Raw genomic sequence first — 11186 nt, 5'->3', positions numbered from 1 at the left:
GGTGGTTAGAGCCACAGTCTTGGCAGGGCCAGCACCTTTTTTGGAGGGTCTGAACTCGCCCAGGCAGAGGTGGAGTTGGCTCCCAAGGCTTCTCCAACCTGGACAAGAGCACTGACTGCCCTTTTTCGCAATCTGGGCAAGAGCACTGACTCCCCAGCAAGGCCTGGGGCAGCTCTCCCTTCTGCCTGGGCAGAGGGATGCTCGACTTCAGCATCCGCTCTCACTTAGCACAAGGAATATGGACCAACCTGATGGGCAAAGCGGGACAGTCCGGGGCACCTACAGAACTGCGCTTTGGAGAAACTGAAGTGACACACAAAGGAGCCGCCTGCGGGAAGGGAATCTTTCTCCTTCCACCTTCCCCCGCCAAAACACCGCGGCTGCTTTAACCGGGCCGGGGGGGTGCGGGCAGCCCCGCCGATGTCGTGGGCATCAGCTGACCGCGCCGGGCTCTGCCTCCGCCGGGCCGCCAGCCCCACAGCACCACTCCGGCGGCGGCGGCTCCGGCTCCGCCGTGCCGCTCCCCGCGGCTCCGGGGCAGCACCGGCCGCCGGCTCCCCCCAGCCCTGCAGCCGCCTGCCCCTCGCCCCTTCCCCCTTCTCCTCCTCCCCGCTGCCGGATGCCGGGGGGAGGAAGCCCCAGCACCGGAGCCCTCCCTGCCCTGACCCGCGGAGAAGTTGGGATGCTCCCAGCGATCCTCCCAGCGCTCGGAGTTTAGGGCGGGATTTTCATTCCCCGCTCTTTCGCTTTTTTTAGGCTTGGTTTTTGGTGGGATTTTTTTTTTTCTCTTTTCTTTTTCTTTCTTTCCCTCCTTTTCTTTCTCGTTACCAAGCCGAGCGTCTGCGATGGATGGCAGCCCCGAGCCTGACCCCGGGCAGAGGGACCCCGTGAGCCAGAGCTGCAGGCCCGCCGGGAGATGCTCCGCTGCCGGGGGGATGCGGGCGGGCAGCCCCCGGCCGGCGGCTCCGGCGCCGTGACCGAGGATGCCCGAGACCCGGCCACTTCTCCCCTCCCGCCCGAGCTCGCAGGGCTCCCGCTGACCGCAGCCGCGGGGATTACAGCAGCTCCCGGGGACCAGACCTCGGAGGGGAGAGCCCCGGGACCCCCGTAGAGAGGAGCCGCCGGCTGCGAGGGGCTCTCGGTGAGGCGGCTCCCCTCACCCCTCTGCGCCTCCGAATGGGGCCGGGGATCGCCCTCCGGGCAGCGGGACTGAGCCCGTAGATGCTCCCGCTCCTTCCTCCTCCTCTCGGCACCCGCGGCTCGGCTCACTCCCTGCCCGCCGCCCCGAGGATGTGGCTCCGCGGGGCTCCGCGGGCGCGGGGCGAGGGCCGCCTGCGCTGAGCCCACCCCAGCGGCAAACCAGCCCCCGCCGCCAGCCCGACCGCCGGACCCAGGGACCTGCCTATAAATGTGATCCCCCACCGCCACCCCGCCGTCACCCGCCCTTCCCCATCCCCTCCCTCCCTCTCCCGCGGCTCCATCCCCTCCCCAAAGACGGATCCCCCCCACTCCTCCGCCCCCCGCCCGCCCCCCGCCGGTGCTCTGCCCCCCGCCAGTTACCGCCATGGAGCTCTCGGAGGTGCGGTGCCTGAGCGACAGCGATGAACTTTACACCATCAACAGGACCCCCCCCGGCAGCGGCAGACCCCAGCGCCTGCTGTGGCAGACGGCCGTGCGCCACATCACCGAGCAGCGCTTCATCCAGGAGCACAGCAGCAGCAGCGGCGGCAGCAGCAGCGGTGGGGGCAAGGGCTTCAGCTCGGAGGAGACCTGCTGCCCCAACCACCATCCCCACCACCACCACCACCATCACCACCACCACCACCTGCGGCGGCAGTCGGCCGGCCGGAGTTTGGGCGGCGAGCGCCACAACAACGGAGGCACCAAAGTCTTCCCGGAACGTACGAGCAGCAGTGGGGACCTGGGCTTTCTGCCCCTGGACTGTGCCCCCAGCAACTCTGACTTCTTCCTCAACTGGGGCTATACCTATCGCGGGGTGATCTTCCCCACTCTCCGCAACTCCTTCAAGTCCCGGGACTTGGAGCGCCTTTACCAGCGCTACTTCTTGGGCCAGCGGCGCAAATCCGAGGTGGTCATGAACATCCTGGACGTGCTGACCAAGCTGACCCTTCTGTTCCTCCACCTGACCCTGGCCTCTGCTCCCATGGACCCCATTAAGGGCATCCTCTTGGGCTTTTTCACCGGCATCGAGGTGGTGATCTGTGCCTTAGTGGTGGTCAGGAAGGACACAACCTCGTACACCTACCTGCAGTACAGCGGTGTGGTCACTTGGGTGGCCATGGCCACTCAGATCCTGGCAGCCGGCCTAGGCTGTGGCCTCCTTGGGGACGGCATTGGCTATGTGCTCTTCACGCTTTTTGCAACCTACAGCATGCTCCCGCTGCCGCTCACCTGGGCCATCCTGGCTGGGCTGGTCACCTCTGTCCTGCAGCTCGTCATGCAGCTGGTTATCCCCAGGTTGGCTGTGACTTCCCTCAACCAGGTACCGTGGTGAGGAAAGGGTGGGAACCGTCCTCTTTTTCCATCACTCTGGCTGAGAGTAGGTGTGGGGTGTCCCAAGAGATCCTTTCTCCTTTAGTCAGGTGCTTAGTGGTTCGTTACCGGGAGGGGAGACCATAGGCAAAATGCAACCTTCTCCTCTCCCTCTCCTTGCTCCCCAAATGCCTGTCCTGAGGTTTCACCTCAGGCTGGGTCGGGGTACACTTCCTAACCACTCTGTGCCCTCTCCTTGCGCATTCACTGCACTGCTGTCCCTTGAAATAGCTTTGGGGAGAGGAGCTCCTGGGGCAAGCGGGGAGGACAGGTCATTCCTCATCCCCCTCTCTTACTTCCAGCAGTGGTCCGTGGCATGAGATGACTCTGTGTTGGCCAAACTCTCACTGTTTTACTGGCTCATGTCTTTTAACTCTGGGAGGACTGGTCCTTTGAAATGTGCAGCACAGTGTGGTCTGAGCTACGGGAAAACAAGAGCAAAGCATGCCACTCTTTTGCGGGGAAAACAATGCCCCAGTGAAATCAGGGGAAACCTTCCCTTGGGGGTTTGATGTGAGACCCTAGGCTGTCTTTGGAGGGCTCCAAGAAGCCTTTTCTGCTGGTGGCCATGGGGCAAACATTGTTGTGCTGCGTCCTTACAAGTGATGTCTAGGACAGAGTACTGGCTACATGGGTGAGTGGTGGTGCAGTGCAAGCAGCTGAGAAGCACTGGGCAAGATACGGATGTGAGGAGTTAAAACAGGACCAACCTGACTTCATGCTCTCCTGGCTTCTTCCACATGCAAGTGAGAATGCACTGAACTCCCAACATCCCTGCAAGGCAAGAAAACATTCCCTTTCTAGGGCAACTTAATCCTGGAGATTCTTGCCGCTCCCTTTCCCCTCCCTTCCCAGACTGTCACAGCTCTGTGCTACCAGTATTTCACAGCAGATTATCATCTCTGTTTGGCTAGCTCCAGGGAGCCAGGGAGAAGGGGGTGGAGGTACTGGCAGATAATCCCCAAAGGAAGGAGGGTGCAGAGGATTGTGGTGTTGGTGGAGTGTTGTTTACGTGAATGCCGGGATGCAGGGCTGGGAAGTGGCTGATCTTGCACCTGGAAGTTTTGAAGATGATGGTCCTTGGGACACATCCATCTCCCTCAGACCCTGGCCCTCCTGAAACCCTTGCCCACCCCTGTCCATTCCCTTCCTTCAGGCACTTGTTAGGTGTGGGCTGCCTTGACCTCCCTTCCCGGTGGCCAAGCTCAGCCTGTTTTGGGAAAAGCTGCCCCAGTGTATTGTCTCTGGCTAAGCCCTATGGATGCAAGACACTTAGGCTGTGCAGAGTTATTCCCCCACTCTTGGAAATGTGCTGATAAATGAACTGCAGCTGTGCGCCGTGTCCCTCTCCTGTGCGCCGCTGGTGCTATTAGCACTGGGTCAAAAGCCATGTGAGTTATGCTGATTTCTTAATTTGCTTCCATGTCCTATCCTGGAGCTGTGAGTAATGCGCTGCTATCTCTTTATGCGCAGGTATTGTGACTGGTTAACCAGTCCACACGTGCACACACTCATTTCCCACCGACATTCCTAACAAAGACATTTCTCAGGAGAGATCCTAATATCTTCATTCTGCAGCCCGGTACCTTGCCAGTTGTGTGAATGAACCGCCTTTGAGCGGTATACAATGAGAGATCACCAGATGGATGATTGCCTTTGCGAACTACGTATATAAATCTCCTTTACAGCATCGACACAGCTTTCCACACCTTGGTGCTGGTTCACACTGACCTTCCCAGACACCACATCCCCTAATTTTGCGCCACTGCGACCCTTTGCCTCCAACCCCCGCTGGGAGAGGCTGGATCCCTCCCCGCCCCGTGTTTTGCTCCCCACTCCGACACAAAGCTGAGCTCGGAGGGGGACGGGGACCCGCAGTGAACCCACAGCAGTCGGCGCTGCCTCCCCGCCCGCCGCCGCGGGCAGATGCGCGGGGCGCGGAGAGCGGCCGCCCGGGCGCTGTCCCCTGGCTCGGTGCTAAAACCTCCCCTGCGCTGCTGCGCGGCTGCTGCGCGGCTGCTGCGCGGCCCAGGGGCTCCCTCCAGCGGCCCTGGAGGGACCCTGCCCGCCGCCCCCCGCGCCTGGCCGCGGCCCCCGCCACCTGCGCCCCCGCGCACCCTCCGCGCCTCCCGGCGTCAGGTGTCACTGCCTTGTAGTGTTGCACCATTCTTTTATACTATTTTTTTTTTTTTCCAGAGAATTGCAGAGCCCTTTCAAGTGCCAGAGAATGAGGGCTGTTACCGCTGATGAAAGGCATATGAATGTTACTTTATAGGTGAACACAGAGAATTTAAATGACTCTGTCATCAAGGTTATATAGGAAATCTTTCGGACAACACAGATTTCTTGATCTTGTAGGCAAAGCACTCTCTTTTATCACAAGGCTTATTTTCCCAGGGAAAATGCTACATCTTCTCTTCAGAGAAGCCTTACCAGACTAAATGAACTATTTGATTATGTACCTGTGACCATCTTGCTATGCCTCAGGATGCAGAGACCTGCTGTCACTGGACCAAACCCAGGAATTAGAGTATACAATGAAAGAAAAAGCAGAGGGTAGAACTCTGATCATGGTTCAGATAACGAGTTTTCCACTGATTTTGATAAGACCAGGATTTCATGCATGGAAAATACTGAATTCAGTTCTGAACAGAAATAACTGTCTGCCCTGGAGTCAGTTTATTATTGTACTGAGCAGTGTCCACGAGCACAATGGTTCTGATCCTTTTCTCAGTCACATGGGTATAAATCAGTTATAGGTCTATCTCAACTCATGAAGTTGCAACAGTTTATACAAGAGGAAATTCAAGTGCTGTGATCTGTTTTCCCGTAATCTCTGAATTAATCTTAGTTTTCATTGATAAATATGTTCACAAGCAGATCAAACCATTAGTAATGCTGAACACAAGCATGCAGCACTACGGCCTTATTCAGCTATTTGTTGATGTTAACAAACCATGCATTATCATGAATACAAATAATTGCCACTATTCACCATTTTTTCTTGCAGTGACACTTAAGAGGTTGTCTGATTTTTCTTCCCTTACATTTCAAAATTAATTTGAACCAGTGTCCTAGGTAAAGGTAAAGGAAAAAGACTGCTTGAAATTGGTTTATTATTATTTTTTTTTCAAAAGAACCAAACACAACAAAACAAATCTAGACTCACTAGTTTCATTCTTGCCAAGTGCTTCTGGGGAGATATGACCACCCTTACACCCAACTGACCCCAGCCTGAAATGCTGAGCAATGTGCTGCTGCTCAGCCAGGGGAGAGGCATGAAAAAAGGGCCTGATATCATGATTTAGGTAAAGACAAGACTGGTACCTACCTGACTAAAGATTCTGTCAGGAAACAAGTGAGAAATGCAAGGTCTTACTGGTAAACAAGTAAAGTGCATTGATTTGTGTACCTGCTCAGATATCGTGCTGGGGTGGTGTTTGCCTCTGACATTCCCCAGAATGAAAGCTTAATTGGTATTGCATTCATTCTTACTTTTTCCTCGCTGGTAATGTAGTATACAATCCAATGTTTCTAAGATCATATATGTGTTTCAGGCATATGGGGAAGAGTAAACAACTCAGAGCTCCTTAGTGTTATGTAATGTAGGCAGACGATAATATAGACACGAATTTTGACAGTCTTGGAATTATGTAAGCTGCAAACATACTCTGGATTTTAATCCTCTGCCTGTGCACTCATCACTCATGTGAGTAAATGCCACTGGATTCAGTAAGCCTACTCTTGTGAGTAAGTCACCTGCAGAAAAGGATACCTTGAAGTATCAAGTCCTAAATTACATATATTAAATAAAGTTTTAAAAATACATTTAGAAATAATTTTGAAGTGGGTAATACCAAGACTGGGGAAATTCATTCTTTTCCCTCTGTTAGCATCTGTCTTTCCAAGTCTAGGCAGTTCTGTGAATTAATATAGTCAGTTTTGCTTGCTTTTTTTTTTCCCCAAATTCTCTCTCAGGATTATTAATAGAGGAAAAGGCAAAATTCATCGAGTCACAGGGAGTCCTATAGAGAGAAATCTGTATAATCATACAATGGCAACTGACAGCTTTTATGTGCATATTTTGGCTACATGGTTTCCAAAATCTGATCATAGATATCGGTATATGAGTATGTACAAAACACACTCATCTCGTCAACATTTCTGCCAAATTCTTGTGGAGTATCTCTAAGATATAAGGATATTTCAAAGTTGGCTACCATTTGAGAATCAGAATCAAAACAGTCCACCTTTATCCCCATCGTTGCTTTCATAGCATTATTTACTGTCCGTTTTTCTGCCTTAGTGTGTTGTGGATGACTTACAACCTGATCGTGTCATTTTAGACTGGATTATGATCTGGTTTCCTTTTATATCCTGTAATATCACCTGACCAGTACCAGCGGGTCACAACATAATTAGATTAGAATTGGATACACTTTTCTCTGAGGCAGCTGCATCATTGTTGTGCTAAGTAGGGCAAATGCATTAGTTATATTTACAATTTGATGATTAATTGCTTTCAGAGGGTTCCTCCAAAATGGAGGAACTCAGGCAGAAACATGAATGAAACCTGCTTTTATCAGTGAGTTTCAGCCTACAACAGTTAGTTTGCTTGTTCTCAGTGAAAGTTACTTTGCTAGAATTGATGTGACATTTTTTCTGCTGTCAGGACACTTCTGAGTTGTTTTTAAGGTTTTATTTATTGCTTGCTTGTTGTTTCCCTGGCCTAGAAACAGGCACAGGCTCTAAAATAGCAACATCCAATGCAAAATTATCACACACCGGAGCAGCGCACTTACAGCTGACAGTTAACAGCAGGTCATGCTGGAATGATCCTTATTAGCCTGTACAGAAGACTGAAGGGGATAAACATCTCCAGTCCATCCTCTTACTGCACTTCTCAACCCTGTCAATGATGTGATCTGAAGAGGAAAGAGAATAGGGCAAAGCCAGAACTGTTTAATGGATACTTCTCTTTCCAGAGGGCAGGAAAGGTGAGGAGTGGAAGGACTCCCTCCTCCGTTTTCCTTATTTCCAGAATATCTGCCTAAGCATGAGAAAAATTAGAGTGTTTCATGTGAGAGGTGAAATTTAGTAAACAGAAAGGAATTAAGCTTTTAAAGTGATGCTTAGGCTGATGGAAACTCCAAACCTGAAACCCTTACTCTGCTTCTGCCTAGCACCCATCCCTGCACGCACCTTGTCCACATTCCGTTTCTTTAAGTGCAGTCTTCTTGCACTTAGCTGCTCGTCTGTTTCTGAGCATCCAATGAAGTGCCGCAGTGACTCCACGTTAACGTTACCGTCCAGCCCAGCCAGAATCCAAACACTGTTCTAGTGGGAACACATTTTGGGGTTGTACTACACACACAGTGTCTGCCTGATGTGAAAGCCAGATGAGAAGGGATTGTGCTCTTCCTCAGTGTAACAAGTGCGGTGATGGAGATGTTTCTGGGATGCGGCAGACCAAGGTTTAAGTGCCTTTTTCCCCAGAGAGGATCAAAATCCACCTCTCTTACCTCACCTTCCCCTATTCCTAGCACAGCTGTTCTTCTGGGACGATAAAAGGTTACGATCTAGTTGGCCAAAAAAAAGAAAGGAAGAATAATCCTGACTCTGTAACCAACTGATTAAGGAATTCATCTCTGGTGGTGTCCTTGCTGAACATTTTAGTGTTTTATATAATGCTATTAAATCATTCCCTCAAGCGCGTGTCCCAGCCAGCAGACTGTACAGTCTGGTCCCCTCTTTCTGACCCAATGAAGCTGGAAGCTCTTTTTCAAAGTGGTGCAGCTTCCTCAGACAATTTCTGGCCCTCCTTATCTGCTGCCCCTCCAGCTCCTTAGAAGCAAACACAGCCTACAGGGAGGGCATTTCCTAGGGTGGCAGAAGATATTGAATGAGGGGTGAGCCTCCAGACATTGACCAGCTATACAGAAGATACATAGCTATTTTAAAAGACAACGGTAGTCCCTGTTCAGCTTTTGAATAAAAAGATATAAGCAGTGCCCTTTGGGGTGGTGGGGAAGGGATCTTGGGGCTGAGAAGCCCAAATATAGGGGAAAAACTTCACAGTCAATCTCTTAATTGGGGGGGGACGGGGGGACGGGAATGAGGTTTAAGACATACTCCCTGTCTTTCATAGTTTCCCTGCTAGCTAGTTCTCCTCTCACTCATCACACTGGCTATTTTCTCTGTCTGGGACATTAGCTTCTTTTTGCACATTGTGTAAGCATCTGTAAGAGCATGGTGGCATTCAACACAGGCTTCTGTCTTAAGCTCTAGCAGTTACGTGTCTGCAAGTGAGTTGCACAAGGACCTTGCTTTGTGGCTTCTGAGCCTGTTGTTTTGGTTTTTTTTTTCATCTAGCCCCTCCTTCAGAGACAAACTCTGTTTCCCTTGCTCTGTTCTTGGTGCAGTGCAGCTCATACCCATCCTCAGTGCAGAAGGGACTGTAGAGTTGCAATCTGGCCCAAGGAGGGAGATGAATGCAAATCACTGAGTGAGTGGTGCAGTGAATCTTGAGCATTTTGGTACCAGCCTCACTCATTCAAACCAGGGATAAAAGAGACCTGGCTGGTCAAAAGGGATCAAGGACAAAAAGCTCTGAGTACTCAGTATTTTTTGGAACTGAAGATCTTACTGAGGGATCTTATTACGGCCTGACTGACTCAGAGACTCCCAACAGCCTGATTTAGGGACCCAATTTAAAGCCCACAGAGTGTAATATAAAGAATCCCACAGACATTAGGATTTTTAGGTGAATGAAGAAGATCACTTCTCAGGACTCTGTTTAGGGAAAACTCTGAATCTGCAATTTTTTCTGAAAGACAAGACAAACATGGACATCCAGCTCCTCCAGGAATTCTTGGAGTAAGCTCTGTCACTCTTATCTCTCCAAACACCTGGGTCTGCAGACAGAGATACCACTGTGGTGCTGCCTAGTCTACAACAAAAAATATCAGGAAATGTACACAGGGCGAACTGCAAAGCCAGGCAGCCATTGGCTGACAGAGTAATATTTCATCACATGAGTTTTGTTTATTAGCAACTATTTTAAGAAGTGCTGCTATTTCATTTGCCAGCTTCTGGTGCAAGGTTTCATGCAGTTAGCCCTAGAGGAGAGAGGAAGGCTGCTGAGTTCATTAATTAACCATTGCTGCAGTCTGAGAAACAGCCGAAGCCGAAGCAGTGTGTTGTGGTTTAACCTGGCAGGCAGCTAAACGCCACACAGCCGTTCACTCACTCCTCCCCAGCGGAATGGGGGAAAGAATCAGAAGAAAAGGTTAAGCTCATGGGTTGAGATAAAGACAGTTTAATAGAAGAGAAAAGGAAAGGGGAAAATAATAATAATAGTGATAAAAGAATATACAGAACAAGTGATGCATGATGTAATTGCTCAACACTCACTGACAGATGCCCAGCCAGACACCGAGCATCAGTTACCGCTCCCTGGCCAACTTGCCCCAGTTCATATGTTCAGCGTGACGTCATACGGTATGGAAGTCCCTGTGGCCAGTTTTGGTCAACTGTCCTGGCTGTGTCCCCTCCCAGCTTCTTGTGCACCTCCATGCAGGGCATGAGAAGCCCTTGGAAGTCAAGGAAACATCCTTGACTCTGTATAAGCACTACTCAGCAACAACTAAACCATCCCTGTGTTATCAACATTATTCACATCCAAAATCCAAAACACAGCACTATACCAGCTACTAGGAAGAAAATTAACTCTATCCAAGCTGAAAGCAGGACACAGGGTAAAAGAAAAAGCAAAACTAACCCAAGACAAAGTTTTTTTCTTCACAACTCCAATTGTAATTCTCCCAAACAGTCTGATGTCAATATTATAATTTTATATGATGGTCTTCGTTTAAATCTAGAGAACAGTTGCCCCCAGTATAAATGAAAGATTATTTGAACGAGTTCAGTGATTTAATACTTTTACCTACTCAATTTTCTTTTTCAATTTTGATTTAATCATTACTTTACAGTCTTGGACTTCTCTATATCTTCACTTTCCTTTGTTTTAACAGCACAATCCCTTAAAAATAATATGCAAAAGTTTCTCTTTACTGAAATCAATGGAAGCATTCAACAGTGTCAGAATCCTAATTACAAAAAGCAGTTTGGTTCTTTGGAGGAATCTGATCTCCAGCCACTTTATTATTTCTCCTTTCTTCAAACTCTGTTGCTTTGTTTACCCAGGAGCTATCCAGGGATGGAGGTATCTATTCTATGCTGCTTGCTTTAGGTTGACCACAGTAGGAACCTCATCCGTCAATCCAGAGGTATCATCACAGTGCAAACACAAAATAATAATATCTAGGAAAATCAATCAGCACAGAATAACTCCATTATATTATACTGTGTACTCGCTGTTTTATAACTCTGGAGTGAGGATCTTAGGTGAATAAATTACTTAGATCTCATGGCAGTCATTCAAATAACTGTACAAGACAGGTTCTTTTATCCTATAATTCTCTGTCATATGTTAAAGTACTTCTAATGCTTATTAGTATTAGTAATCTTCATAAGCATACTAGATAGTTTATAATTGACATAGAAATCATCCCACACACACTTAGTATGGATCTAACTTCCTGTGCCAGATATGCGTGTTCTTTTAGAGGAAG

General features: G+C 49.6%; 1 protein-coding gene across 2 annotated transcripts in view; it reads left to right on the top strand.

The window, feature by feature from the left end:
- Positions 1–503: 503 nt before the first annotated feature.
- Positions 504–11186, top strand: part of ADCY8 (adenylate cyclase 8) — a 133680-nt gene continuing 122997 nt past the window's right edge. For both annotated transcript variants that reach the window (XM_086741280.1, XM_086741279.1), the window contains exon 1: positions 504–2503. In XM_086741280.1, coding sequence (XP_086597406.1) covers positions 1565–2503 — 939 coding nt within the window. In that variant the 5' untranslated portion in view covers positions 504–1564. The remainder of the gene's footprint in view (positions 2504–11186) is intronic.

This window comes from Chlamydotis macqueenii, chromosome 2 (assembly GCF_036417535.1).
Source record: "Chlamydotis macqueenii isolate bChlMac1 chromosome 2, bChlMac1.mat, whole genome shotgun sequence".
Lineage (NCBI taxonomy): Eukaryota > Metazoa > Chordata > Aves > Otidiformes > Otididae > Chlamydotis > Chlamydotis macqueenii.
Note: the sequence above shows the minus strand (reverse complement) of the source record. Positions and strands in the feature narration are given on the sequence as shown.